The following is a 27,794-nucleotide window of genomic DNA, read 5'->3' as shown; positions in this document are numbered from 1 at the left end:
ATTTTTGCCCCCTTCGCTTTGGCTCTCAACTTTTTTCCCATCAATTCCCCTCCTCCATCCCAGACTCTGTCCTGGATTGATAACTTCTGATTTTGTTGTGACCTGTTTAGCTTAGCCTGTGTTATCTGTGTAAATGGAGAATTGGAATAGCAAATTGGACTCTGTGGGGGCCACCAGTGGGTATTCTGAGGGCAGACCCCTCCTCTCCTAAATGAACACAAAGAGCTCAGCAGAGGGGAATGGGGATCCCTCAGTCAGTCCAAAGTTGGTTGCTGATACTCCCTGCAGAGATCCCCAGTTACTGCGAATTTAAGTTACAGTGGCTGTGACAATTTACAGCTCTTCACCCATCTTCTAACTCCGACATCATTTCCCATTCTCTTTTCTACATGGAAAAACTGAATAGGTCTCAAAGGGATAGTTAGGCCTTAGATTCAGTACCAAGAAACAAGGCCAAACAATTTTATGGCCATCCAGAAAGTGACAATACCCAAGGGTATCAGAGCTAAAGTGGGTTCAAAGGAAAAGATGAATCTCACAAAAAAAAATTAATGATATAAACCAAATGATGACCTTCCCAACCCCACTCAAACACAGCTAACAAAGGGGTCCCTAGACCCTGTAATGCTAACTCCCACAACTTTCAAGCTAGGCCCTGTCTTTAAAATTGTGGTTACAGAATGTTTATAATTCATACCTGGGCTTCGCTATGTCTTAAGGACTGTGGGAAAAAGAGTAATTTCAGAAGTGAGTATAGATCTCTACAAGAATAATTCTAGGAACAACAGCATCTGTTTTGCAATGGAAGCTTGACCTAAGAGTTCAACACAAGCAATTACTGACATTTCTACTGCTGTTCTGACCTCACTGATATCGAAAGCACCAGATAAGGTGAACAGCATCATTTATTTATAGCATTATCTATTTATAACAGCAGGACGATATCTGATTAGTGTGAAATATATTACTACTTTGTCCTGAGTTCCCAAATGTCTAGAAACACCAGCTTAAGAATAAGAATATGTAGTATCATTGAGTGTTAAATAATACATCACATCTATATTAAAAGTGTATTTGAATATATGTTTAATTATGTATGTGCATCTCATAATCAAATGTGCTGATAATATCTCCCACTTCTTTCCATTTCCTCCTCCACTTGTGTTTCTTATTCTGTATTCACAATTTGGAGGTCATTTGCTTTGACCTCATCTCAAACTAGCTCTTACAGTTAGTAAGAAGTTATAAAGAAGAAAAATGTTGTGCTATTAAAAATAACTCATTCTGATGTGACTCTGTGTAGACAAATGACTCATGTCACACATCTTCATTTACTCTTTACAAATGAATCACTCTAAAGACACAAGAATCTAGACTGCTGGTATTGGGAGCATCAACCCACTAAGATGAGCATAGGACAAAATTCTGGTTTTCTCTGGTATAGAGTATCAAAGGTCATTCTAAACTGGAGTCACCCCAAACGTCATGTACCCTATGCATAGAAGTTACACAAAAGTGGGATGATTGGCTTGTCTCTTTTTTATTTCAGTTTGTTTGATCTCTTGGGATGATTTTGTTCTTCCCTTTATTATATATGTAGCCTAAATTTAGTTGTGGGTCTCTACAATACTTGAGACAGAAGATGAAAATGGCTTCTTCCCAGCTAGTATCCACATTTTATAGTCTATTAAATGAGAAGAGGGATTAGGGCAATTTTACTCTCATTGGGAACAAGCACATTGATATCCAAGACCATGTAATGAAACTCTGAACAGGAAAAATTTCATTGGTCTCTGCCTGATTAAAGTTGTCAATGACATAGAATCCTCTGATCAGCAACCAACAAAGTTCATCCCGAGTTTCCAATGCCTCTTATAGATTAGCATCAGTTCCTGATGACATTTTTCATGAACCAATATCTGCTTGAGAAGAAATAAAGTCAACAAAGAAAACTTAATTAGTCACTTGTGTTTATTTGGCAGATAGCTCAGTAACAGAGCATTTACCTAATGCATGCAAACTACTGTTTGATCTTCAGCCTCACCAGAAAGCAGTTAACAGTCATTTATTAGTTCAGTGTAATCTAAGGCCTATCCATGAGTCCAGGACTGTCATTTCTTTGGAAAAACAAGTTCAAGCCCTTCTTTTTATGAAGTGATGGTGCTCGTCTTTTTTAATTGATTTAATGTTAATCTTATATTGAGTACATGTGTCCTAAACCTGCACTTGTGGTCAACACTGCTACTGATGTTCTGAAACTTGCCTGCCCTGTGAATTCTGGAGTATTAGAGCTGCAAGGATGACCGATTAGTAGATTGAAGGTGGGATGTGCTTAATCATCAGAACAAGACAATATGTAAGAAAATTAAAGTATCTACAGCAATGGAGATGTGTCACTCCAAATGCATGTATATACTGTAGGTGATGGGCTCCAGCTGTAAGCACCACTGGGGAACATTCTGGTACCCCTCAGCCACAGTGAATGTCCAGAGAGTATACCTGAGTCTCCCTCCCACTTCATCTCCAAGGCAGAAAAATAACTACATGGGAAGAATTGTTGCCTATGAAACCAAATGGGAGAACCACTGAAGGACAACCATTTCCACTTCCTTGGATGAATAACCACATTGATTCTCAGGAAATTGAGCCCCTGGACCCTGCTGCTCAGTTTTCTGCAACATTAGTCTCTGCTTCTTTCAAAGTGGTCAGAGCTCATGAGTCCAGTTCAGTTCCTAAAGTCAGCGGGTTCCTCTCAGATTTGAGACAGTGATAGCTCTTGATCAAGTCTCTCTAAGGCGACTGATGCATGAAAGGTAGAGGCCAGAGGATCTCAAAATTCTCCATCACCCTTCATGTGTTTCCCTGAAATGATCTATAACCTGATGCCAGTCTAGCCTGTGTTCCAAGCATAGCTAAATTACGAGGCTGGCAGAGGTGAACAGAGGCTGCGAGTTTACACTTCCTCAAAGATTCATCACAGCCTCTCTCCAGTCAGGGAAATCCTTGATGGTGGATGGCACTCCTCTGCTCCACTTTGATTTAATTTTTAGTTTTCTTTAATAAGCCATCTTCAGATGGAGCTGTGAGTGAGTATTGCATTTGGCTAGAGCCAGCCAGTTGATTCTCTGACATATCCTCACGAGCCAATGCGATCTCTGCATCCACGTCCCATATCCAATTACCAGGCATGGTGGTCCGGCTTCCTCTACCTCATGCTGTGTAATCTTGGGAAACAGTGAGATGCTAGAATTGCCTGCACTTTTTGCCTAGAGAATATTATACATATATCTATATGGAAGTATAGATATATAATGGTTTGTGTTGGAAGAAAACATATTATGTGTAAAAATAACACTGTATTAATATTTGTCTAGTTTGAGAAGCAGAGCCTGGCACATATGATTGCCTGTGTTTGAGGAATGTTTAAAAGAAAAATGCAAACCAGGAAGCACACTAAGTGTTCTAATCACCATTAGGTGAACAACCTCATCAAAATGTGGAATCTCAGTGGGAAGAGATCATTTTGGCAGGCTTTTTGGATACACAGGTTTTCTATTACTTCTTTGGTTCTCTTTCTCTCATACCAGGGATCTGCCTGGTTAGAGAAACAGTGGCGCCTCACATTTCTCAGGCAACAGCTCCCTAAAATGCCTCAGCCAAAGGAATTCAGCCACACAGAGGAAAGAGATTACTCCTCTCGGGTGACATGTTGCCAGGTTGTTTCTCTGAACGGAATGTGTAGTGGTCACGTGTGTTAGGCTCCACTGAATACAACTGCATGAAATGCTATGACTGTGTGCAATGCAACATGATCTAAAAAACATTGCATTTCTTTTGGATCCTAAGGGGACTAGCAGGTTTATTGTATCCGCATGTGCTTTCCCTCTAGACTCTGGCTGCCCTAACAAGAAATTCAATAAATCTGCTTCCAAACCATCTCGCACAAGCTTTGCATGTCCAGTCTGGGCCTGAGGAAATTAACAAGAGAATAGAGCATACGATCGACTTGCGGAGTGGCGATAAGTTGAGAAGAGAGCATATCAAGCCATTCTCACTGATGTTTAAAGACTCCAGCCTGGAGCACAAGGTAGAACTGAGTCTCCACAGTGGCTTTTTTTTTCTGAAGTAAATTATTGTGAATGTTTGTGGGATTAGATAGTGCAGGGGCTGTGGTCTTGCTTTCTCTGTTCTTTGCTTTTCGTTTGGTTTGATTGGTTTTTCTCTTATAATCTTTGAAATAATGAGTAAACTGAAGGCCAAGAAGGGTGATGCTCATTATATAAAGAAATCCTCGTCTCTGCACTTTAAGGGAAAGATGCCTAAAGGCACAAAGAGGCCTTCACTCAGTAAGCATCAAAAGGGTTTCTTCCACTTTGAGACTATAAAGCTAGTAGTGTTGCTAAGCCTTTGCATTGACTTCCATTGTAACCCTGATAGTTTAGCATACATGGATTCTCAAAACCTGATGTGAGTGTAAGCAGTGAGCCCTGTATCACTTTGATTTTTAAACAGTGCCCAATTTTTCAGTTTTCTGCTGGACCACATTCTAACCTCTATGTAAATCTGATAGGAAACTGTAGATTCTGAGTCAAGCTTAACTCCTCCTCTGCTACTTCCTTTCTGTGTCACCTCTGACAAGAAAAACAACTTCTCTGAGCCTGCACTCCCTTCTGTAAAAGGAGTTTCTATACATGTCTCAATCATGAGTTGTCTAGCTGCTCTTTATTATTGTGATTAAAAAAAAATCTGACAATGCTTGGAAGGAAGAGGGGATTTCTTCTGATTCACAGTTCAAGGTACAGTCCATCATGATAAAGAAATCAGAGTGTTTGAAGCAGCTAGTCACATTCCCTTCCCAGTCTGGGAGAAAGGAGCAATAAATGTTAAGGCCCGACTCCTTTTCACCTTCATCGTTGGCTCAGGAAGGTAATCCATGTGATGGTGCCACCTACGGTTAGGGTGACTATTCTTACCCTGGTAACTTAATCATCAAAATTGTGTGTGTGTCCAAAGGCTAACATTTGTAGATAGTTCCTCACAGGCACACTCAGAAGTTCCTACACAAGATGATTCTGTGTCCTGTCAACTCATAAACCATCACACAAGTTATTATGAGAGTCTTCAAGACAATGCCTTGCTTAGGTAAATCATTCAAATACGGCAAGCCATCACTCTGCTGGGGACACTTTCTGTTTCCTTCTTCTCGAGCGGTGCACTGGGGAGCAGCAAAGATTGGTGGAGTGCATTGCTTAACTTCTCTCCCTCTCACTGCCGAGAGCAGACAGCTCTTCCTTAGCTGAGCATAGGGTGCGTTTGGCATCAGCAGGAGCCTCCAAAAGAACAGCAGGGCATTTGCAAGCAAGTTTCAGAAGTCTGACCCACTGCTTCAAGAAGCTTTAGTTAATAGTACATTGATGACTTTACTCAGCTGCCTGGGTGATTGTGCTTTCCCCAGTTAGGAGAATTCACAACCGTGTGCACATACCCTGTCATAACGGGTACACCTGCCCCATTCCCAATGAGTGTCTCTGATCACTACCTGCAGACAGCGAAGTCTAACATCAGTGCTTCCACCTTCAATTCCTAATTCTGATTTCACTGTGTCTGTGCACTAAACAAACAGAAAGGGAAGAACACATTTTCCTTGATCGGCATCCACCCCCCAAATAGCAGGTGTGATTTTCTTATTCATAATATAATTAAGGGCTTATAGGCCAAAATTAAAATTACTTTGTCTCCTGGATACTCTACAAAAAGAACTAGGACAATGTGCAGAGGAGCTTTTCAGAGAATCTTTTCAATTAGCCTGTGCAGACATTATAGTTCAGCCCAGAAGTGAACAAAACCCTTTACTTGTTCTTGCTAAAAGTGCGCTTGCCTCGCCGTCACCCTAGCTCCTGCAGACTGTGTATCTAGTATGTTTTCGATAACAGTGTCTGCATCTTACTTGCCATGCCCTGGTACTAGAAGGAAAACCGTCTATGTCAGGCAAGGCATGTTTGAGTCTGAGTTACCTAAGCAGGGAAGCTCTTCCAGATCAGTTAGAGGGTGCTACTCTGGCACACAAGGGATTTGCCCATGGATGATCCAAACAGGTGTCATCTAGCATGTGTTTTGTGGTTCCCGGTGTTGGGAACCATGCAGCAGGCTTCAGGAGACATTTAGGACCCTCACTTGGGTTCCAGAAACATCCTCAGTGACTCTCACTCTCAGACCCTCTTTGGAGAATAAGTTACTGCTAAGCAGAAAATATATAATAAGTGGCTTCAACTAGGTAACCACAGCAGAGAGTTTAAAATGGCTTAAACAACAGAATAAAGCAGATGCCACCATGAGATTCAGCTTGTGCTTCATCAAAAGGGACAAAGATAAACAGTTAAAAAGCCTGGGGGACCGAAGTTGGGAGTCACTAAGACACGAAGGTCAGTGTTTCTTGTTCAGATCTCGGCCTCTGCTCAGCTTCCTGGTGCTTTGATGAAGAAGAAAAGACTGTGCATCCCCATTCTTTGTAAACTTTGGGTGAAAGAGCCAGAAAACAAAGGTTTGGGTAGGAAAATGTCCTAAAGCCTTAGAAAATAAAGGCGAGATTCTGAGAACACGGGATGCTAGAATGGGAGAAGAGCATTGGAGTGGTATTTGGGCTTATTGCATCCTTAGAAGAACCTTGCTCTCAGACTTATGAAGGGAACACTGACGCTTCTAAAGCATTGATCTTAGAATCCCAAAGGCAAGAACCATATTTAATTGACTCTAGGGACCAATCATTGGTCCAGTGGTACTCTGTTTTCTATGTATCATTCAGATACAAAAATTATACCATCTTAGAAATTTATGAGAATCATGCACAACACACACATGCGCATGTACACATATATACTACACACATACACACACAGCTGGGTTAACAAACTCAAGGTAGTGATTACCAGGAGATAAAATCTACCCAATATATAGCACAGTTAGAAGCCCACATATCTAATCCTGTCGGTGAGAAAATAAATGGAAAGATTCTAAACTTCAAATGAATCTTTAAAAGTTTGCCCCCAAATTCAGTCCGGATTTTAAGAAGTGGTCCTGGTTGATATCGCCACCTGGTGGCTAGAAGAAACAATCGCACACCTCCCTGGAAAAACCTCCAGGTTTCAAGATTCCCAAGATGGCAAAAGGCACCCTGAGTATTTACGGTTGCAAAATCTCTTTTGATCATAAAAGCACCCTCTCTGACAGGAAGAACGGAAATGGAAACATTGGAGCAATTTTGTATGGAAGGAAAAGTTCCGCTCTGCTTAGGCAATCGAAATAAGCAGTAATAAGAATAAGTTCCCAGCCTTTATGGCTTAATCTCAGAACAGACAGCTCCACTGGGATGTATAGTCATGTCACTGAGACATTGCTTGGTCATACCTTATAGGAACAGATATGTCTATCCATCAACAGTGCCATGTGCAACCAAGCTTCTATGTCCTTTGTAGTGTTGTCCAAGTACTTGTTGAAAGAATAAGAAAACAGACAAAGAGCTAGAGAAATGGTTCAGTGGACAAGCACTTGCCACACAAGTGGAGGGACTTGAGGCGAAATCCCCAGAATCTACAGAAAGCCAAACAGGTTAACAGGCATCTCTAATTCCAGTGCTCATGGGTAAGATGGGAGGTGTAGGCAAGAAAGCTTAAGGTCAACAGTCTGGTGTGTAGAGTGGTAAACACATATGCGCACTATCTCAAACAAGAAAAGTGAGGCCTTTCACCCTCTATTGCCCTTTGATATGCATACAAGGCATACAATCAGACACACACACACACACACACACACACACACACCATAGAAACGCATACACACACAAAACAAGAAAATGGAAAAAGACCTCTGGTACAAAGATTGAGGGATATAGCCATACTTCCCATTACTTATCTCAAGATGTGTTTTACAAATGTTAAAATAAAAACCATGAGTGGGCTTTGATCTGACCTTGTTCAGTAGATGTTTAGGAGAGAAAACTAAGTTCTCCTTTATCCCCACTTGGGAATGCATTGTGGGGGCTCCTCAGCTGCCACCACCTCCAGCTTTAGACTCGGCTCTAGAACACTGACCTTCTCTGTTCCTTGGTCCCCTCATCTGTAGAATCAGTCGCTTGGACAGGTCTTCATGTTCTCTAGCAACTTCAACAACTCCAGTGTGTTCTGAAGATGTTGATTTTCCAAGCACGATCCACATTTCCTCTATCCAAAGCCACTGTTTTCATTCTTGCAGATCACCCATGGTGCATTCCCTCTGACAAACCATGGCACACAAGACTTTTTCTTGGCCAGGTTACAATCTGTGCTTCTCAGCCTTTTTCACTTGCCAGAAAATTCATGAGGACTCTCTGGGCAGAGGCTTGAATGGAAGAAGAGGGCTCAATTATCAAAGGTCCAATATTTCATGGGAAAAATTTGCCTTGCTTTAGTAAGGCTTCCAGATCCCGAGGACCAGAGAAAGTTAGGACAGCAGAAAGGAGACATAGAAATGAAGCATGATTGTTAAGAGCTATTGATGATATTGGGTTTGTCCTCACATAAAATAAACATGTGTCCTGGAAAGAGGGCTCAGTAGGTAATGCACTTGCTTTACATGGATAAGAATCTGAGAGTTCAGATCCACAGAACTTATGCCAAGCTGAATGCGTGGCTCAGTTCTACGGTGAAGTGAAGGATGTCCAGAACTGTGTGGTCCTCCTCATGTGGATACAGCGTGAGACCCTGTCTAAATAAGGTAGAAGATGAGGACCCCCACCAACAGTTGTCCTCATATGTCCACCATGTGGTCATGGCATATGCATGTCCACACATGTGTACTTACATATCACACACAGACACATACACACACACACACACACACACACACACATACACACACACACACAAATAATAATGGTGATGTGTTTTTAGAAACGATGTTTTACACTAAATATGTGAAGAAATAAACAAAATAAAATCTTTCTTGATCTTTCAAAATATTAACCATTTAGCATCAGCCACCACGGCCCTAAAGAAATATGTGCCACGTGCTTGTTTGTGGGGCTTTGGTAAAGCAGACTGTTCTGTGTATAACGGCCAGGAACGGTTTTAATTATCCTCTGCTTGAGCCTTTTTTGTGTTACTATTCAGTTAAGACAATAATGTTAATAGCTTCACGTTGTCTCATTGTGTGTTTAAATTAATTTTTTTCATTTTTTCACTTCTAAGTTTCCAACTATGTCTCCAAAGCTATCCTCACAGCTAAGCATATCTGTGCTGACTCCTCACTTAGGGTGAGACATATTTAAAGAATTTCATATATACTCCAAAATTTCTCTGAAGATGGATGCCTATATTTCCTCAAAATCATCAAGTTTATAGAAGGAAAACATCTCCTTATTGCTTTTTTTTTATAGTAGTTGTGACTGAGGTTGAAGGTCTTTCTGTATTTCTTTTGGTTTTCAAATTTTGCCTCTGGGTGATGCCCTTGTCTTAAGTCCTCTTTATTAAGGTGCTCACATTTGCTTTGGAAGTTCTGAGACTTTGCTCTCTAGTGAAGACCTTAACCTTTTTAGGATCGCCATCTTGCTCCCTTCTGTTTCCAGAGGTCTTGCAGGAAGGCTGTATGTCTCAGCTTCTGATCTTCATTCACCACTGGGACAAGATGCACTCAGAATGAAGTTTAGGATGTAGATGGCAACTGATTCTGGTTACAGGTGGATGTCCCCAGTCACAGAAATTCAAGAAGAACTTTAGAACCTTGGGAGAGTTTAATAGCACAGAAACTTACTTAGAAGAACTAAGTATAGTGTTCCATAAGTGTGGTACTGCCTTAGGATGGGGGTTATTCATATAGAGTAAAAATAAGGTTATTATATACCCTGTAATTGGTTGGATATTTTGATTTCTGGCATTGGCATTTTAGTGGGTAAGGCATTAAAATAAAATCATCTCAGTGAAAATCAGATTTTCTTCCTTCTTCCAAGAATGACATCATCTGTGTGATTCTGAAAGCTTCTTTCTGTGAAACTCTCCTCAACCTGCAGACTGCAGAGTTGCCTTATGATCTTGTTTGAAATGCAAATGTCTACTGCTCAACTGCCCTTAAGATGCTGATTTCACAAGGCAGTATGCATCTTGAGACACAATCTAGGAGGTTTCTGTTTGTTTGTTTGTTTGTTTGTGTTTAATTTTCAGTCATATTTCATTGTCATTTGGCTGAGTAGACATGACAGAGACCAGCAAATATCAAAAGGTCCCTAAGTCAACTTGTGCCACTATGGACTCTGACAGCTTCTGTAAGGCTTACAGTGGTATCAGGAGAAAAAAAGGCCTTGATTCAAATTCTGCTTTGGAAATAAAGTCCAGCACAAAGAGTTGCACATTACAGTAACAGAGACAGACAGACAGGTTGATAGTCTCTAGCTATTTTAATAGATTTTTTTTGGACTCAAGCAAAAATATCCTTATTGTATTAAAAAATATTTAGTCTTCATTTTAAAAAGGGAGTAAGAAAAAGCAGAGAGCTGATCACCTAGTAAACATGACTTGAGCCCAGACTTTGTCAGTATGACAAAGGATTTGACCTCACTGGCATGTTTTTGATGAGCTGCCCTTAGGGGTTAGTATAGAAATTAAGAGCGGGCAAGATGACTCACTGGGTAAAGTCAGTAGCTGTGCAAAGTGAGAACCTGAACCTGGGAACCCAGAATCTACATAAAAGCTAGACATGCAGAGGAGCATCTGTAACTCCACCACACTCCTTCAGGGAGAGGCAAGCAGAGAAAGAACAATCCTCAGAGCTTCTTGGCTAACTAATGGACCAGGTAGCCTGGTATCGAGCTAGGCAGGGGGGCTGGTAACTGACATCATACACTAAGATAAAATAATATTCATATGCCAATCTAAAACTAGATGATACATCTTTAGAATAAAATTTATAATTATAGAACTTTGTTTAGAAACTATTTGACAACAACAAAAGTGGACGGTGCCCTCTTACTATGTCCTGTATCCTAAAGTACCAGGATTCCAACCTCTGCCCACTTAATCTGGCACAGACTTGTCACTCATTAAGTGAGGGACTCCCATGATACCTCTTGCTCACTGGAGCAGACTCATTGGCTGCCTTAGCTCCTAGGATGTGTAATAAGAATGAGAAAGACAGGCTCTTTATTTAAGGGCATCCCTTCTTTCCATAGCTCCCAGTGCTGTGTCTCTTCCTGTCAGAACAAGCCATTCCCATGTTTTGATCTCTTTCACAGATGGGTTTCTTCATTTCCCACTTCTAGCTTCCCTTCTTATTATTTTTAGCTAAGTCATGAGCCATAATCCAGAACACTTGCTCTGTTCGGTTCGTGCTCTGCTGGTGCGTGTTCCACTGTCCATTGTGTTTTAAGCACTGGAGAAAGAGAAAGCCACAGCTTCTGTTCTTGTGGAATTTACACTCTCCTTTGTAATCTTGGTCCAGTCATTGATTGTCCCATCCTAAAACCGAACGGGATTAAAGTGCCCATGAATTGTGAGGCAATTATGCAGGGGAAATGCACTGAACGTTTATGTGCCTCAGAGGTTTCAGTCAGCTGCTACTAAGGTAGCCCTTATAAGGAGACATATTCATCTATCACTTACCATTATGTCAAGCATTTTATACTTGTTACCTCATGTATTGTTACGACACCCTTTGTGTAGATGCTAGCTTTCCTATTTGACAGGTGTGAGCCTCAGAGATTTTAACTACCTTTTCCAAGGCAGCATGGATGGAATTCAAATCTATTTTAGTATATCTCCTAAGCCCAGACTACCATTAATACAGCAGAAAATACTATAATTTCATAGTGCCTGTTTATCATGCAGCCTAGAATATGTCTGTGATATCAGCTGTAAGGAATATGATAAAAGGAAGTGATTAAATAGCACTTCCTTTAGCAAAGACTTGAAGGAAAGAAAAAGTAAAATGTAAACTCATAATCATTTATTTTATACCTTACTTACCCACTACACAGATGGACACACATATACAAATATACAAATAATCCACTACATGTTTTTGACACCACAGAAAAACACTGAGAAAAACCAGCTAACGCTAGGGCAGCCGTATTACCCTAGCTCTGTAGGTACAAGTGTCCATCAAACAAGTAAAGAAATAAATTCATTGAATACCTTTCTCCTTAGGACAATGGGAATCGTAACAACCCTGAGCTCTGTATGCAGAAGGCAGAAAATAAAAGGTTAACAGTCAAGAATTTCTTACATAATGGAATGGTTTGAAAGAGCATAGAAGAAAAGGTAGCTCTTAAAAACAGTCAAGGAATGTGAAGTTAAATTGAGGGGAACATCACATTTTATACATAAATCAGCTGTTAGCTCTTGTTTATTTCTATTTAATAAAGACAATTGTAGTTTTCTTGACACAAAACAAGGTCTGAGCTGAATGCTTTCAAAACATTCATTGTATGTTACTATTTCCTGCTACATAATAGTTACTATTTGCCACCTATGAACCTCTTTAGATAATGTTTTGTCTGAGTAAAATTGATATTTTACATGTGTTTAGAATTTCTCTCAAGAAATTTATGTGCACTTTAAAATTTATGTGAAGGATTAACAGATTTTAGTAAAATTGTATTAGATACTTCAAAATGTTTCCTCTTACTCTAGACTCTTAAGTTTCCATGGCTGAAATAGAGAGGCATTTGACCAAGAAGGTTTGAAAAATGAGTAACTCACTTGTGGGTTCTGCTGTTGGCCTCTAAAACGAGTAATGAGCAGCATGCGGGTCTCTCTTGCAGATGATCAGAATTTTTTGCATCATTCTCATTCCATTCCTTGTTTAGAGGTGAAAACTTAGAGCTTGAGTCAAAAGTTCTCATATGCTGTCTACACATTTTTCTACATCAGACACATCCTCCTCATCCTCATGATCTCATGTGAAGCTTATTTTGAAGGAATGGTTCTATCGTAACATCTGGTTTCTCTAAGGTTTTTTTTCTTTCTCCTGGCCCTGTAAGTCTTAAAATAATAGGAGTATTTAGGTCTTCTTCTTCATGTACGAATGACAAGCTTCAAAGAGGCTCACAGAAGAAACCCAGCCCTTATTCGCATATAGCTTTCTAGTATTCCCCATATTCTTCATGCCTTTCAAAACAGTGTCATTTGTACCAGCCTCTGAGCAATCCAATAATTTGAAGGGTTATTTCATTTGTATGTTTTTATTAGACCAATTATCTATCTCTACTCCTACAAAATAGTGCTTTCAGAGTGATAAATGCCAAATCTGCCTACAGTGATATGTTACAGAATGATAGAATTGAGAAGGTTTCATCCCAAAATTCATTAACCCAACCCTTCATGGTAAAGCATTATTGTCTGCAACCAGAGCCTTCTAAGCAAAGAACACAGAAGAGATACCATTCTCTTGGTTTCACAATGGCTTATGCAATGGTCAGTCCAATTTCCTACCAACGATGCTACTTCTTACAGTTTATAGATTAGAAACAGTGTGTCTTATACATCTCTATTATATATCTGACAAGGTTTATCTCAGATATATGCTACCATGTTTCTTTTCAAGTCATCAAAACATGAAAATATGCACCTTCACTCTCTAGTATCAGGTATCTTGGAAGAAGTCAGATGGTACAAGATTCTGCAGTGGTCACTTGTAAAATTGTTACTACAAATCATTTTATTGGACAAGAAATGTGAAAAAGAATCTATTTCAAAGCCAACATTTCATGAAAAATTAGATTTATGTTTTATTTTATTGTAGTTATTCCACTTGCACAAATAAATGTAATGTAAATAAGCTCTGGGCCATCACCATGACATATGATACTGAAGCAGAGCAGTAGGAGAGGATTCACAATTTGTCCCAATTGAGATTCTCCTTAGATTTAACAAGGTATTCATTTAGAGTAATTAAAGATGTATGAGAAAAATCCTTCTTTTTAGTACTAGTTTTATCCAAAGATGGATGGAATTCTTCAAAAAGGTTCATTATAGAAGTGTCTAGGGCTGAAATAATGCTTATGTCTGGGCAATATTACTGAGAAATTTTGGTAACAATAAAACAAAGACAATAAACATAACCTACCTCATTTATGAGATTATTGTTTTTCTCATAACTAGTCGCAAAGTGCATAGTTCCACTTTGGAGGGTTAGCTTCCACATTATTTTATTGGGAGCACCCTTCTAACCATGTAGGGATGTAAAAATGTAGTCAGCACTCCCATTTCTCTATTGGAGAATGAAGAGTCCTGATAAGTAGAATGTTCTGCTTCCTCCTCACCAAATAATGGTTTTCAGGACTGTCTCAAGGACAGAGACAGAGAGGGTGAGATGCACTACACACCACATCTGTAGCTAGCTTTGCTAAGCATTCCTCTGTGGATGAAGAATCTGGAATGGGCTTTTCTTTCATGTAACTATGTAAACACACTTGGATTTCTCACTTTTCTTGTAATGTATCTAGAATCCATTGACACTCATGACTCTAATTCTAGGGATACTATTTCAGTAGACTTCAGAGTCAGCATTTTCAGACATGAACAAAATACAACACATATTCTTTGGGTGTTGCCTTTACAAGACATTGCTTCTAATGCTTTCTACATATAAACTCAGTTTATTTTTCATAAACCCTTGTGAGTGGATCTTACGACACTTATTTTCTGTGTAAGGAAGATGAGATATATAAAGCCTAGTAGATGTGCCTCAAAATTCCAGAGCCAGTGGGTATAGAAGCTGAGGTTCAAAGGCCAGTATTTGTGCTCTGGGTTACTTCATAACCACAAGTGAAATACAGAAATATTAGTTGGTCAGATGAGGACAGAACAAAGATAAAACAAAGGATGTCTAATTCTGAAAAACAGAAGCACATAACAAATCTGACAGAGCCATGCACCACAGCATTCAGACCCTTACAAGTCAAAATGAAGTTCAATGAATTTATTCTCAGTCTTGATACTGTAACATCCTGAGCCAATTAGGAATTTTCTTTTCATAAGCCTTCTTTCCTTGTATTTCAAAGTCACAATGCATTTCATTCTGAAACCCAGTATTCCGTGTTTCACTGACATCAATGGCTGGGTTTTTCTTTTTGTGGCTGTACAAGGGACTAAAAATCAAACATGAAATAATAGGATGGGTTAGCATTACAGACTTTACATGTCCCATTTGGCAGGAAAGATAAGTGAGGTTCAAAGAAATTGGTTTTATTCATCGAGAAAACCTGATGTGCCTGGAGAGAAAGTAAGTCTCCCTACATGATTCTACCAGGTTGCTATTTGAAGAAAATGACAAGCACAAGCTTCCAGAAACTGTAGTTGGGACCAATGATGGATGTGCAGTTGTTTCAATGTCAACAGTAAGAAGCATTCATGAGAGAAGTCGCCGGGACTGTTTAGTAGCTTTCCCAGTGAGGCAGGGCCAGTGAATGGGAAGCAACCTTACATAAGAGGAAAAGATCAAACTTAGTCACTAGAGCATTTAAGTAGACAATGTTTGTGATATAGGATGCTCTCATAAAGACAGAAAATGTGCTTCCCTGACAAAAAGGAGCTGGCTACCCAATGGGAATCAGCAGACATTTGATTGAGGTGCACAACAGAAAGGATCCTAGACTTAGAAAAGTGGTGACCTATCATGAGTTCAAGGGACTGCCTGTCTTTGCACTAATACCATGAGTTTTATCACTATTACTCCTGCAGTGGAACTTGAGTTCAGGGATGGTGATTCTCCCAGCCGTTCTTTTATTGTTGAGAATTATTTTAGCTATTCTGAATTTTTTTTTTTTTTTTGCCTTTCCAGATAAATTTGAGAATTGCTTTTTTCATGTCTTTGAAGAATTATGTTGGGGCCTGACTTAAGTCTTATTATGTACTGTGGGCAAAGAGCCTAGAGTTTGCAAGAGAGACAATGATCTGAATGAAGTGACTTTGAAATTCCAGCCAAGAATTACAAAGTTGCAGTGCTAGGCTTAGCTTTGTGCCTCCTCCCTCATTCCAAAATAAGACAATGTGAATTCTAGTGGCCTACAGCAATTTACTAGACTTCTGGCAGTAAAGCAAAATGAGAGGCCTAGGTAGACCCTATTCTAACGTCTTTCACCATTTTAAGCCCTCTGTGTCTTCTTCCAAAATATTATTACACAGCTTAGTAACTCCACAGCCATTCAGAAGATGAGGCAGAAGTGGGGCAAGTTCAAATCTCTGACCTTTGAGGAGCTTTTAGGTCAACTACAGAATTGAGCATTCTGAATAATTAGATAATGTCACCACCAGCATAATGGTATCCAGCTTATTGGCCTATAAGCCTTGATTTGTCTTCAGTAAAACATGATGCTACAGCCCTGGAGATCTTACGGGCTTTGTTAAACCCTTAGATTCTTTGAAGTTATTCTCCATGGTTCTTATTTAAAATAAAATTGTTTCACTGGTAAAACATTTGCTCATGTCCCCACACCTAACAAGAAATAGAGCACTGGCCTTATATAACCTCACTTTGCTATGAAGGAATTTCATGTGAGTTTGATCTGGAGCCTTTATGATGAGGGCTCTTCTGCTTTGTTAAGTGATAGAATCTCATGGGACTAGAGATGGATAAGCTCATGAACCCTTGTATGCCCCTTAATCAGGAAGGGATGTAATAATTCCTGAAGTTTCAGAGGAAAAATGGTGGAAGGGATGAAGAGCCTACCCTATAAACATTTTTAATTATGCAATTGGTGTCCTGGTAATTTTTTTTGAAAAGATATTGCATTGTTGCTTCTTGCTGTTTTTTTTTCCTTTAACCTCAAAGTAATGAAACATATCTCCTCTGAAACTTCAACTCTGCTACAAAGTAATTGATTCTACTTTTTAAATTTACAGTATTCTCAAATGAGGGATGAAGTATTCAAGTCAAACTTGGTCTGTGCGTTTATTGTTCTTCTGTTTATCACTGCGATTCAAAGTTTGCTTCCTTCTTCAAGGTAAGTACTAAAGGACTCAGATAGCAGCTGAAAACACCTGTGAGGTGATGGGCCCTTACCTGCAACCATTCCTCTGACCTGTTCAAAGGTTGAGATTTTAACGTGACTGGGTCCATATTCTAAACCTGGGCACATGACATTTCTGGTTCTCCTTGGACCAACTAACTATGTATAGTATTCTTGTCACTCTGCCTAGGCTAAAATCTTTCCCAATATTAGTAAAATAATAGCCAAACTAAGTAGTCTACATTTCTGTTGAACATTTTACCCATAAATGTGGTTGAAATTAAAGGAGGCCAGGCACAAGGCCTGTGATTAGATGAGAAAAAGGAGGGGGGGTAGGAAGGAACAAAGTTTTGGAATGGGAATAGAAGACAGAGAGAAGAAAGAGGCAAGATGGAGGACAAAGATAATCTATTTCCACACAGCTCTGTGTAGCCACAGGGAGATTGAATATCATCCAAGGGCTAGATTATTATAAGACAGTTCATCTTATCTAGGTGGGTAGATTATATCATATCAGTTGGCTCTGAGTTTATTGTGTGGACATTTGTGGAGTGTAAAATTTACTGAGATAAATCTAAAAATTAAATTATAAGTTTATAGAATTTTTATTTTGTTGGGCTGGTGTAAGTTGTAATGGGGACCAGTGGGGGTCAGTTGCAGGGAATGTGAACAGCGTCCAAGACAAGGAGCTACAGAAACCAGAGTGGGTCACAGAGACATTGGGGAACTAGAGTGGGTCCCAGAGCTGCGACGGGGATCAGGGGGCAGTTGTAGGAAATTCAAGAAGGGTTCCCAGCTAGCAGAGAAGCTGGGAGAAGAGAGGACGGCTACGCGGGGTCAGAGAGTACTGGGGTCAGTGTGGCACTGAAATGGTTCACCGTTTCAACATTTACCACAGCACATGAATTTGGAGAGCAACAAACTCTAAGAGTTTGTTTTGTTTCTTTGTCCACGTGAGTCATTACATGTAGCATCACCTCTAGGTCAGCAAAGTAGAAAGTCAACACTACAAACACACGTTGGCCAGTCACTTACAAACACTTTAAATATAATAACTAAAAAACTCACTGTGATGAGCTCACTATTGACGTTATTTTTATAAAGAGGAGAGACTTGAGGCTCAGAGTGCTGAAATCTGTTTCCCATTTGAAATATTTTAGCCTTAATTCAAGCACAGAATGTCTAATTCCAGGGCAAGTGTTCCTAACAAAGGCTGGGGCAGGAACTATACCAGACAAGCCTTGTGGGGGTGATATTGTTTGTCTATTGAATTTGTTTTAAAGACGTCCAGAACACTGGCAAAGCACATTTGTAGTTGTGTCTGTGAGAGCATTTCCTGAGATGACTGGCATGTGGGTTGACAGACTGAATAAAGAAGACCCATTCTGAATACAAACCATCTAATTGACAAGACTGGGGCCCACATCAAGGGAAAAGCTGGAATAGCCAGCTTCTATTACCAGACATTTGATTGCTGTAAAGTGGTGTGTTTACTCCTGCTGCTGTGGCTCTCAGACCTCAGATTCTCTAGTCTTTGAACATGAACTCAAACTTTCAACGGTAGCCCAGGCTAATACCCGTCCAGAACTGCACCATTGATTCCTATTATTCTTCACAGTTCATTGGTTAAACAGAAAACTATTTCACTGGCTTTCCAGTTCATAGAGGGCCACTGTGGAACAATCTACCCTCTCCTATTGTCTTAGTTAGGGTTTCCATTGCTGTGAATAGACACCATGATCAAGGCAACTCTTATTGAATTGGGAATGACTTACAGTTTCAGAAGTTCAGCCCATTATCACCATGGCAGGAAGCATGGCAGAATCTAGACAAACACAGTGCTGAAGGAGCCAAAAGTTCTACATCTTGACTGGAAAGCAGCCAGCAGAGGACTATCTTCTGCAGGCATCCAGGAGGAGGATCTCTCTTCAGCATTGGGTGGATCCAATGAAAGAGACCTCCAGAGTCTTCCTCCACAGTTACACACTTCCTCCAACAACAACTTCAATGCAACTTCTTTCAATAAGGCCACACCTCCTGATAGTGTCCTCCTAATAGGGCCAAACATATTCAAACCACCACACCTACTATAAGGCAAGCTAATAAAAATCCTTTTATAATCACATCTATTATTTTTTTCTCTTCTTCTGATTACACAACTGATAAATAAGACAAATATTGTTAGAGTCATGTTAAAAGGCATCAAATATCACTTAAAAGGCTACCGATGTCATAAGATGGGGAAGTTCTAGCATTAGAATGTATAATTGCTAAGACATTCAATAAAAGCCTAGAAATTACATTGATTAAGTCTCATAAGTTCACAATGCATCTTAAAAGCAGATGCAGATGAAAAATGAGAAACATTTTCCATCTCCTCTTTAGGTGCTGATCACAAGATAAGCCAACAATCAAAGAGAAGAAATATCAAAATATCATATAAATTATTCCAGTTTTAAAAATAATTTAAGGAAATGATATAAAAAGGATAGCACAATCTTGCAATTTCCTAGTAAGTTAATTAATAAATAAGGAACTGTACCTCAAAGAATGGTATCATCACAAACAGGAGATACAACCATATCATCTGATAGAAAGACCTGAGAAAGTGCAGTAAAGGAAGCCAGGCTTGATATCCTGACTCCTAAGATTGGAGAAAACACCTGGAACTTTCTCAGCAGCTGGATAGAAGGAGTCCCTGATCTTCCAAATGCATCTTATAACTGCAACACAGTCACCATTCCCACTTCATTTTATTAACCAGGAATACATTACCATGGAAGAGGGCCAATCTGACCTCTGACCAGGCAGCCCTCATACTGTGGAAACCGAATGCTCGTTCACCTTCAAGACAGCAAAACTTCCTTTAGTGTGTGCTGCTTTCCCTCCAACAGATTTTGCTACTGATTGATGCTTTGTGATGGCACATAGTGGGTACTCCTTTATACTTATTTAATGATTATTTTAAGAGATGAAGTAATCTTTGCTCATATGCCCACAGCTAATTACTTGTCCTTGAAGGAAAAAAAAATCAATAAACTCTGCCAAAGGCAGTTGGTGCTAACCCAGTTCTTTGCTTTAGTGTTTGCATGTTCACAGATGTTCCTTTCCCAGAAAGGTAAATGAAAGAAAGACTAGCAAATAACTTCAAATACCATTTAAGAATACAGAAACTATGTGCATTCTTCTAATGAATATAAAGAGAGAAAAAACTAGATAGAAGAGACAGAGAAGACTGAGCTAGAGAGGAAGAGTAGAAAGTGCCTAACTTCTTTGACACTTAAGTTTTCTCATGCAGAATGGAAATCATGAGCAGTAGAGAGTCTGCTCAGTGGGTGGAACACTTACTACTTTTTCATAAGACTCCAGGTTGGTCCAGCACCTATGTCGGGCAACTCACAATCTTACATTCAGTCACCTGTGACCCCCATGCCAAGAGACCTAAAACTCTCTTCTGGAGTTGGACCTGCCCTCGTGTATACACACACATACACACAGAGCGAGGGAGGAACATAATTTAAAACAAAATAGATATTTTAAAAATACTTTCCAGAATGAAAATGATAATGTCCTCTTTTTAGGACTGCCACATGTAAATCAACCATATCCATTTGAGGCAATTCAGGCTCCTTCTGACCTGAAAGAGTTGAAAGAGCTAAGAATGCTGACCTCTCAGAGTTGCTTTAGTACCAAATGTGAGATTGCACTCACCAGCTCTTTGCAGATTCTGAAGTGTCACACACATTTCCTCTTTGTATGATCTGAGGTTCTGAATTCTACTGAGCCACAACCTGCTGGGGGGACGGGGGCTGTTCACTCCTCTGCACTGATCTTGCCTCACCAGCAAATGTCACACTATACTACCAACCCAATCTGTATTTTAAATCCAGACTTCAGAGAATAATTAGACCTTAATTCTAAGGAGGACTCAGAGCTGTTTACAAATCCCTTGTCATTCTTTTTCAGATTCGATTTCAGAAATGAAAGGTTTCCTTGCCTCTCGTATGCAGCAACAATGCAAAAGCAAATTCAGAACCCCTGGATGCCTGAATGGCTCTCTAATTAGATGGAATTTGCAGTCTGATGCTATAATGTTTATGTGTACAGAAACAAGCGAGCATTGAGGGGCTGTGGCAAAGACTCTCAGAGGGATTTTCTGTGTAGCACCAGCCCCCAGCTGAGAGAGCCTGTCCTGTAGTGAATACTCTTCTCACGTATCCTTCAATACTTTTAATATCCCAAACTTCACCAGGAAGAGAAATAGAATGTGTCTGTGGCTTGCTTTCATTACCCTATTTTACCTTAGAGACTTCTTTAAGATATAAGGCTAAAACAATCCATTTTTGTAGTGTTTTTAAATAATTCTCAGAATAGTTACTTAACTCCTTGTAGGCTGAGAGGTACAGGGTCCATTTTGGAACAAGTTCAAACATGGGAAGTTTTTATCTTATGCCTGAACTACTCTGCCCATCTTGCAAGTCATTTCCCCTTCTCAGCAAATCTATAAGAATGTCACGTAGGACTTTTGCACATTCAGGTGGTTTTCTGTGACAAACATTACTTCACAGTGCCCTCCTGTGTGCCCTTCATCGTGCCCTCCTGACAGCCTGCTCTCTGAATGCAAAACATAATAGTGAATTATATCACAGAGCATCACTTTTTTAGATTTTTATAAACAAAAGACTATGAAAATCTGTGCTGACAGCTGGGTGGGATGAAGCTGAGAAACCATGTGGTCTCCATGTTTGTTCTCTTGAATCTTCTTCTGCCCTGAGAACTGTCTTAAAAGTCCAGTGTGAGACCTCTGCTATGATTCAAGATAACACATGTGTACAGCATGACTACCAGAGTGAAAGGAGAACATTGGCATGTTCTTACTCTGGAGGGAACACAGAAACATGCCATGCTTGCAGCCATGGGTGAAAAGTCCCTTTTTCATAAGCTGTTATAGACATCAAGGTCATCCTTTATCTAAACAGAAAGCCCAAGTCAATAACTGTTCACTGGACATGTGCACACTCATACATGTTTCTTGAAGGTAAAGGCAATTTCTACAGACTGAGCAGGCATGTTCCCATTAAAGTCCCCACAGAAGCAATATTAGTATAGTCAGGCAGGATTATACAGCCCAGACTACAAACCAAGAGCCATCCTTCTGGTCCCTGAATAGACCCTGCAGTGGTTACCACTTAAGACTTTGATCTCCTTGGCATCTGTAAAACTTGCACTTCCCAATTTACATGTGTGCCACCCTTGGACAGAGGTCACTCTTAATCTCAGCAACTGCTTCTTATCATTGAGCCAAGCTAGCTGACAAATGATCTATCAGCATTCTTTCTGGGCCTTTGCTGAGTGAGTAACATAGCCTTCTCAGGGAGTGTTTCTTCAGCTCATTGGTGGAGAGAGTCCCATCTGCCTCAAGCTCTCAAGAAACTCACTGCTCCACAAGCCTGCTGTACCTACCTAGAATTCCATGGAAATTCCATGTGAAGGTGATCCATAAAATCAAAAGTATAATTTTTAAAATTCTATAAATAGCCAGGGCTGCAGGACTATCGTTTCATACCCTTCAGCTTACTTCCCCATGTAAAGTGCAAGCAGTCCAGCAAGCAGAAAAAATATTGGACAGAGTCTTTGGGATCCCAATTTGGAGATGAGGATGTGATAATTTTGGACCCCAAGAGAGCAGAATAGCCCCCAGGAACCTAATGCTGGAAGAGAGACAGCATAGAGCCTGGGCCATAGATGGCATCTCCCAGACCATCTTACCACGAAGACAATGATGACCAGCTTATATATATATATATATATAACTCTGACCCTCAGTTAAACCTCAGTCTTATAAAGTCAGACTCAGGCAAGGATGGAGGTCAATAGGTTTTTCTGCCTTTCGTTGCAAATGTAGCTGTTTTGATTGGCTTATGAAGAGAGGGTGGCTTACTTGAACATAGACTACAACCCCAAGTTCAGTAACATAGGGATCTGATGTTTCTGGTTACTCCCTTCCTATAAATTTCCTCCTCCCCTGCCCAGTCCCCTGCCAGATACATGAACAGTGCAGCCGGCCACATTCTTTCCAGTCCTTTTGAGTCTTCCTTTCCTTTTTCAAGACCACTGGGTTTTTTACAAATTGAGCTTCAACCTTACTGGTCACTGCTGTTCACATTCTGCTTGAACAATCCTCTTAATGACAGATCTCCAACCATCTCCTTCCTGTTCACTTGCAGGCACAGAAGTCCACAACCATCCCAATAATTGTTCCTACATTACCTCTCTGTGTCCAGCATATTTACAAACAAATGCTAATTATTTAACTTTCCTCTAATCATTGCATTTGCTACACTTACTCAGTTAAGATGATGAGGTCAGTATCGTTCAGTATTTCCATGTATGGTCCTATGCACACCCACATAGTACTGACTAGATTGTCCTTGCAGCTTTCCCTGCACCTTACTTCCCTGTATTTCTCCATTGCTGAGTCTTTCTCCACTGTCCAAATCTTATAAACTATTTTTCAGTTGTCTTTCAAGTATAAATTTCTGACTAGGACCTTCCCTTCAAACTTCCTAATACACAGCAACTTCTGTCCAGCTTCACAGCCTTACAACTGTAATTGTGTGGTGGCTGACTTTAGATCAATTTGACAAAGGCTACACTCTTTTGAGAGATAGGGACCACATTTGAGAAAATGTCTCCAAAAGATCTTGCTATAGGCAATCTTAATTTTCCCCATGGTGGTTGGTGCTATTCCCTAGGCTACTGTTTCTGGGTTCTATCAGGTTGACCAAGCTATGATGAGCAAGGCAATAAGCAGCATCTCTCCATAGTCTCTACATAAGCTCCTGACTCAAAATTACTGCTTTGGGTGTGAGTTCCTGCCTCTACCGTCAACACACATATACAGACATCTACAACCACATACCACACATTCGCACATACACAAATGCAAATAAACATAAAAACTTCCTGAATAGCAAACATGTATACTCATACCAGAAAGAAAGAAAGAAAGAAAAAAAAGAAAGAAAGAAAGAAAGAAAGAAAGAAAGAAAGAAAGGAAGGAAGGAAGGAAGGAAGGAAGAAAGGAGGGAGGGAGGGAGGGAGGGAGGGAGGGAGGGAGGGAGAGAGGAAGGGAGAGAAGGAAGAGGGGGAAAGAGAGAGGAAAATAAATGTTTCTTACAGAGGAACTGCACACAGGGCCGTTGGGTGGGGCTGTGAGGGCCTGTGCCCATATGACTCACATTTTGTGTTTTCTGCAGGCTGATGCCTATGACCATCCAATTCTCCATCCTGATCATGCTCCACTCTGCCCTGGTCCTCATCACCACAGCAGAAGACTATAAGTGTCTGCCCCTCATCCTCCGAAAAACCTGCTGTTGGATTAATGAGAACTATCTGGCCCGCAACGTCATCATCTTTGCTTCCATCTTGATTAATTTCCTGGGAGCCGTCCTTAATATTGTAAGCATCCACCAAGCCCCCCAATCCTGTGGTATGTTATGTACTGTAGAGTCCAGAATCAAGAGCTTATGAAACCAGCAGCTTCTTGCATTGCCCTGCCTTGATACCTTAATTTTGTGTGTCAGTCGGCCCCAGGCTCAGGGACAGACAACAAATTGACCCCTATCAGAACTGGTTTTCTGAGGAGAAGCTATTTTTACCCTTCTTGGGGGGGGGGTGAGTTGCTCCAAAAGACCTTCATAAGTCTTCAGTTTCTATACTGTCAGTGACCAATTGTAAATAAAAATTGTCATGTATTTATTAAGTACCAGACTCTACCTGCTTTGTGCCAAGCACTGAAGGAGCACTGTCACATCTGTTTTCATACACAATAACCCACATAAACCCTATGAGGTAAGTCTCATTTATCCCCACTTTACGGCTGAAGCAACTGAGGCTCAGAGATATGAAATAACTTACTAATAAGGTCTGTCTGGCTCCATGACCCATGCTCATCCTAATATGCTAATATATCTCTGAGTGAAGGGCACAATGGGGAAATGAAAATAAAATAGGCTGTCATTATTGAGTACCTACTATGTGCAACAGGTGGGTATTATTCTCCGCATTTGATGGATGAGGAAACTGCATTTCAGAAAGGTTGAGTATTGTGTCTATGACTTTTTAAAGGCTCATTTGTGATGGGGCGCATAAAACTCAGAGGAAACTCCAAGTGCCATAATACTCATGGCTGGTTTTAATTGGATGATCCACATTTCACGGGCTTCATTTTCTCTACATAATCAGACCAGGAGAGTAACACATATTTTCTGTATATGTATAGTCCATGTTGTCTGTGGCCCAGGCAGCTAGGTTTTAAAGATGTTTGATCTAACCCCGGTCAAAAACTTGGCATGTGGAAACAGTCTATTTGAGGCAACATCTTGTGGATAAAAGTATCATTGTGCCCTTTGGGTCCCCGAGCATTCAGTGACCCAAGCTGTAGGCTTTTCCAGTGGTTGTCATCTGACTTGGAGGCTCAGACTGCCTCTAGCACAGTGTTTAAGTTCTATAGATGACCTTGTTGTAAAAGACTCAACGAGACAGATAAAGGGAAAATCATCATCCATGATGTATAGTGTGAGTGTATTGAAACTGATGCATGCGATGTTGCTGATCTACGTGAAGCAAGGTAGTGGCCAGGATTTCAATTCTTGATGAGGTAGATGTACTGGAGACAGCATCTGGAAAGGATTTGGATAGCTCTACGTTGAGATCGCTGCATCATTGTTGTGGTAGGAAGCTAGGAGGCTTTGGAGTCAGATAGACCTGTGTTCGGTTCTCCGATCTATGCATCACCAGTGTGGTGGCCCTGGTCAAGTTACTTTACTTCTCAGAGTTTCATATTTCTCGGTTGTAAACTGGGGATAACAACATCAGGTACCTCACAATATGGTTGAGGGGCTTTTTGAACCATGTGTCTGGCACAGAGGAGGTTTTCACCTGGTAGCTGTGACACTGGAATGCCTTCAGCAGAAGCCTTCATGCTGGGAGATGCCTGGCACTTCAACCTTGAGAGTCTTTCTAGAAAGTGTGTCCCTTCGGGCCCCTTCAATTCTGCCAACTTTGAATCTGGAAACAGGCAGTGAATTCACCCAGGGCTCTTCCCCCACTACCCAGCTCTCTTCTGTGTCCCACAAACACACTCCAGTGTCCCAAAGTTATGGGGCAAACAGCCATCCTAACCCAGTTTCGTGCCTCGATTGCAAAAGCTTTTTCTGAGCCAGTGCTTATTTTTCTAAATAAAAGAGGTGAAAAACAACCAGTTTCCTCCTGGCAGGCGAGCCCCTGAGTCCCTCCTACCCTTGGCTTTTGGCTGAAGGCCAGCAGCAGCTAGCACAACGCTCCACTCCCAACACTCCAGCAGCAGCTAGCACACTGCTCCACTCCCAACACTCACGCTGACTGTTGTTCCTGTGTCTTTTTGTTTTTTGTTGTTGTTCTTTTTCTTCTTCTTCTTCTTCTTTTTAATCCGCAGCTGTGGTGTGATTTTGACAAGTCGATACCCTTGAAGAACCTGACTTTCAATTCCTCAGCTGTGTTTACAGATATCTGCTCCTACCCAGAGGTATTTATTTGCAAGCTCCCAGTGGTGAGAGGTGAACATCTCCACCAGCTCAGGGGCACACAACTGGCCAAAATGTCCTAAAGACTTTTCCAGAACCCATGTTCCTTCTGCCTCTTCTTCCTTCCTCTCTTCTTCCCTTTTCATCTTCTCCTTCCCCCATGCCCTCTGCTTCTCTGTCCTCTTTACTGTTCCCCTCATCTTTCCCTTAACTACACTTTCCTACATCTCCATTCTTCCTCCCTCCTTTCCTTTCCCACCTTTCCTACTATCCATTGATCTATTTCTTTTGTTTCCTTCTCTCCTGATAACTTCACCCAAAATTCACCCATAACATCCTGTAGGAGAATGTGCCAGGGTCTCTGTGATCGAATAAATTTACATCTCCAGCAGTGTTAAAGGGGAGGGTAGGAAGAAAGATGGGCAGAACGGAACAAAGAAAGAAAGGAAAGGGGAAGAAAAGAGGAAGGAAAATAGAAAATACATAAATGAGGATAAAGAAAATAGAAAAAGAAAAGAAAGTCAGAAAGCTACAGCCAAACTTAAAGTAGTGGGGAAAGTTCCCAGAGAACCCCTGGGTCTGAAGACATCACATGAAGATGCCTGCCATTCCCATTTCTCTCTTGGCTTCAGAGCCATTTACTAACCCATGGACTTTTATGTCAGTCTATAGGATCTGTTAATCTACACTTGTACATATTAGAGATTCTGTGTCAAGAAAGACAACAGCCAGTAGCCCTGGGAGACTCTAATTAATGCCATATTAAGAGGACCACAGGTAGGTTTGTTCTCTAAAAGGTGGCATACTCAGAGAGCTCTCCAACGTGTAAGAGGAGATAAGGTGGCCTTCCTGGGCCTAAGAGTTGGACTGAGAACCATTGATTCCTCCATGTAGATGTATGAAAGAAAGGCTGCTAATGACACCATTTTATAATAATAAAGTAGGTATTCAGAAAGTAGCCTGCCCGACCATGATCTTACCTTCTGCCTTGCTTGCTTTCTCGCTCCTTTCTGTCCTTTCTTTCTCTTTGAACTCACTTATAGTGGCTTGGTGCTGGCACGTGTACTAGAGCGTCCTTATTCTTTATCCTAGTCCTAAAAGGAGAAAACACACTCTTCCCAGGGATGTGCAAGGATGGATGGGGAAGACCACACAACTTGGCTCCTCCTCAATGTATGAGATTCTGTTTCATATGATCCCAGCATCCTAAGAACTTCTTGTTTGGAAGAGTATAGAGAGTGCCTCAGAACTGA

The 27,794-nt window shown here is 40.6% G+C and overlaps 1 protein-coding gene across 3 annotated transcripts in view; it reads left to right on the top strand.

Moving 5' to 3' along the window:
- The window catches only part of ADCY8 (adenylate cyclase 8), a gene marked incomplete at both ends in the record, with an annotated part of 219,780 nt that overhangs the window by 142,132 nt on the left and 49,854 nt on the right, over positions 1–27,794 (top strand). The window contains 4 exons of one of the 3 annotated variants that reach the window (XM_080939052.1): positions 3,890–4,087; positions 16,869–16,969; positions 24,235–24,436; positions 26,454–26,543. In XM_080939052.1, the coding sequence (XP_080795178.1) occupies positions 3,890–4,087; positions 16,869–16,969; positions 24,235–24,436; positions 26,454–26,543 (591 nt within the window). The remainder of the gene's footprint in view (positions 1–3,889; positions 4,088–16,868; positions 16,970–24,234; positions 24,437–26,453; positions 26,544–27,794) is intronic. The other 2 variants (XM_080939054.1, XM_080939053.1) reach the window with 2 other exon arrangements.

Source organism: Micromys minutus (genome assembly GCF_963924665.1).
Source record: "Micromys minutus genome assembly, chromosome: 27".
In the NCBI taxonomy this organism is placed as follows: Eukaryota; Metazoa; Chordata; class Mammalia; order Rodentia; family Muridae; genus Micromys; species Micromys minutus.
This window is presented reverse-complemented; position numbering and strand designations above follow the sequence as displayed.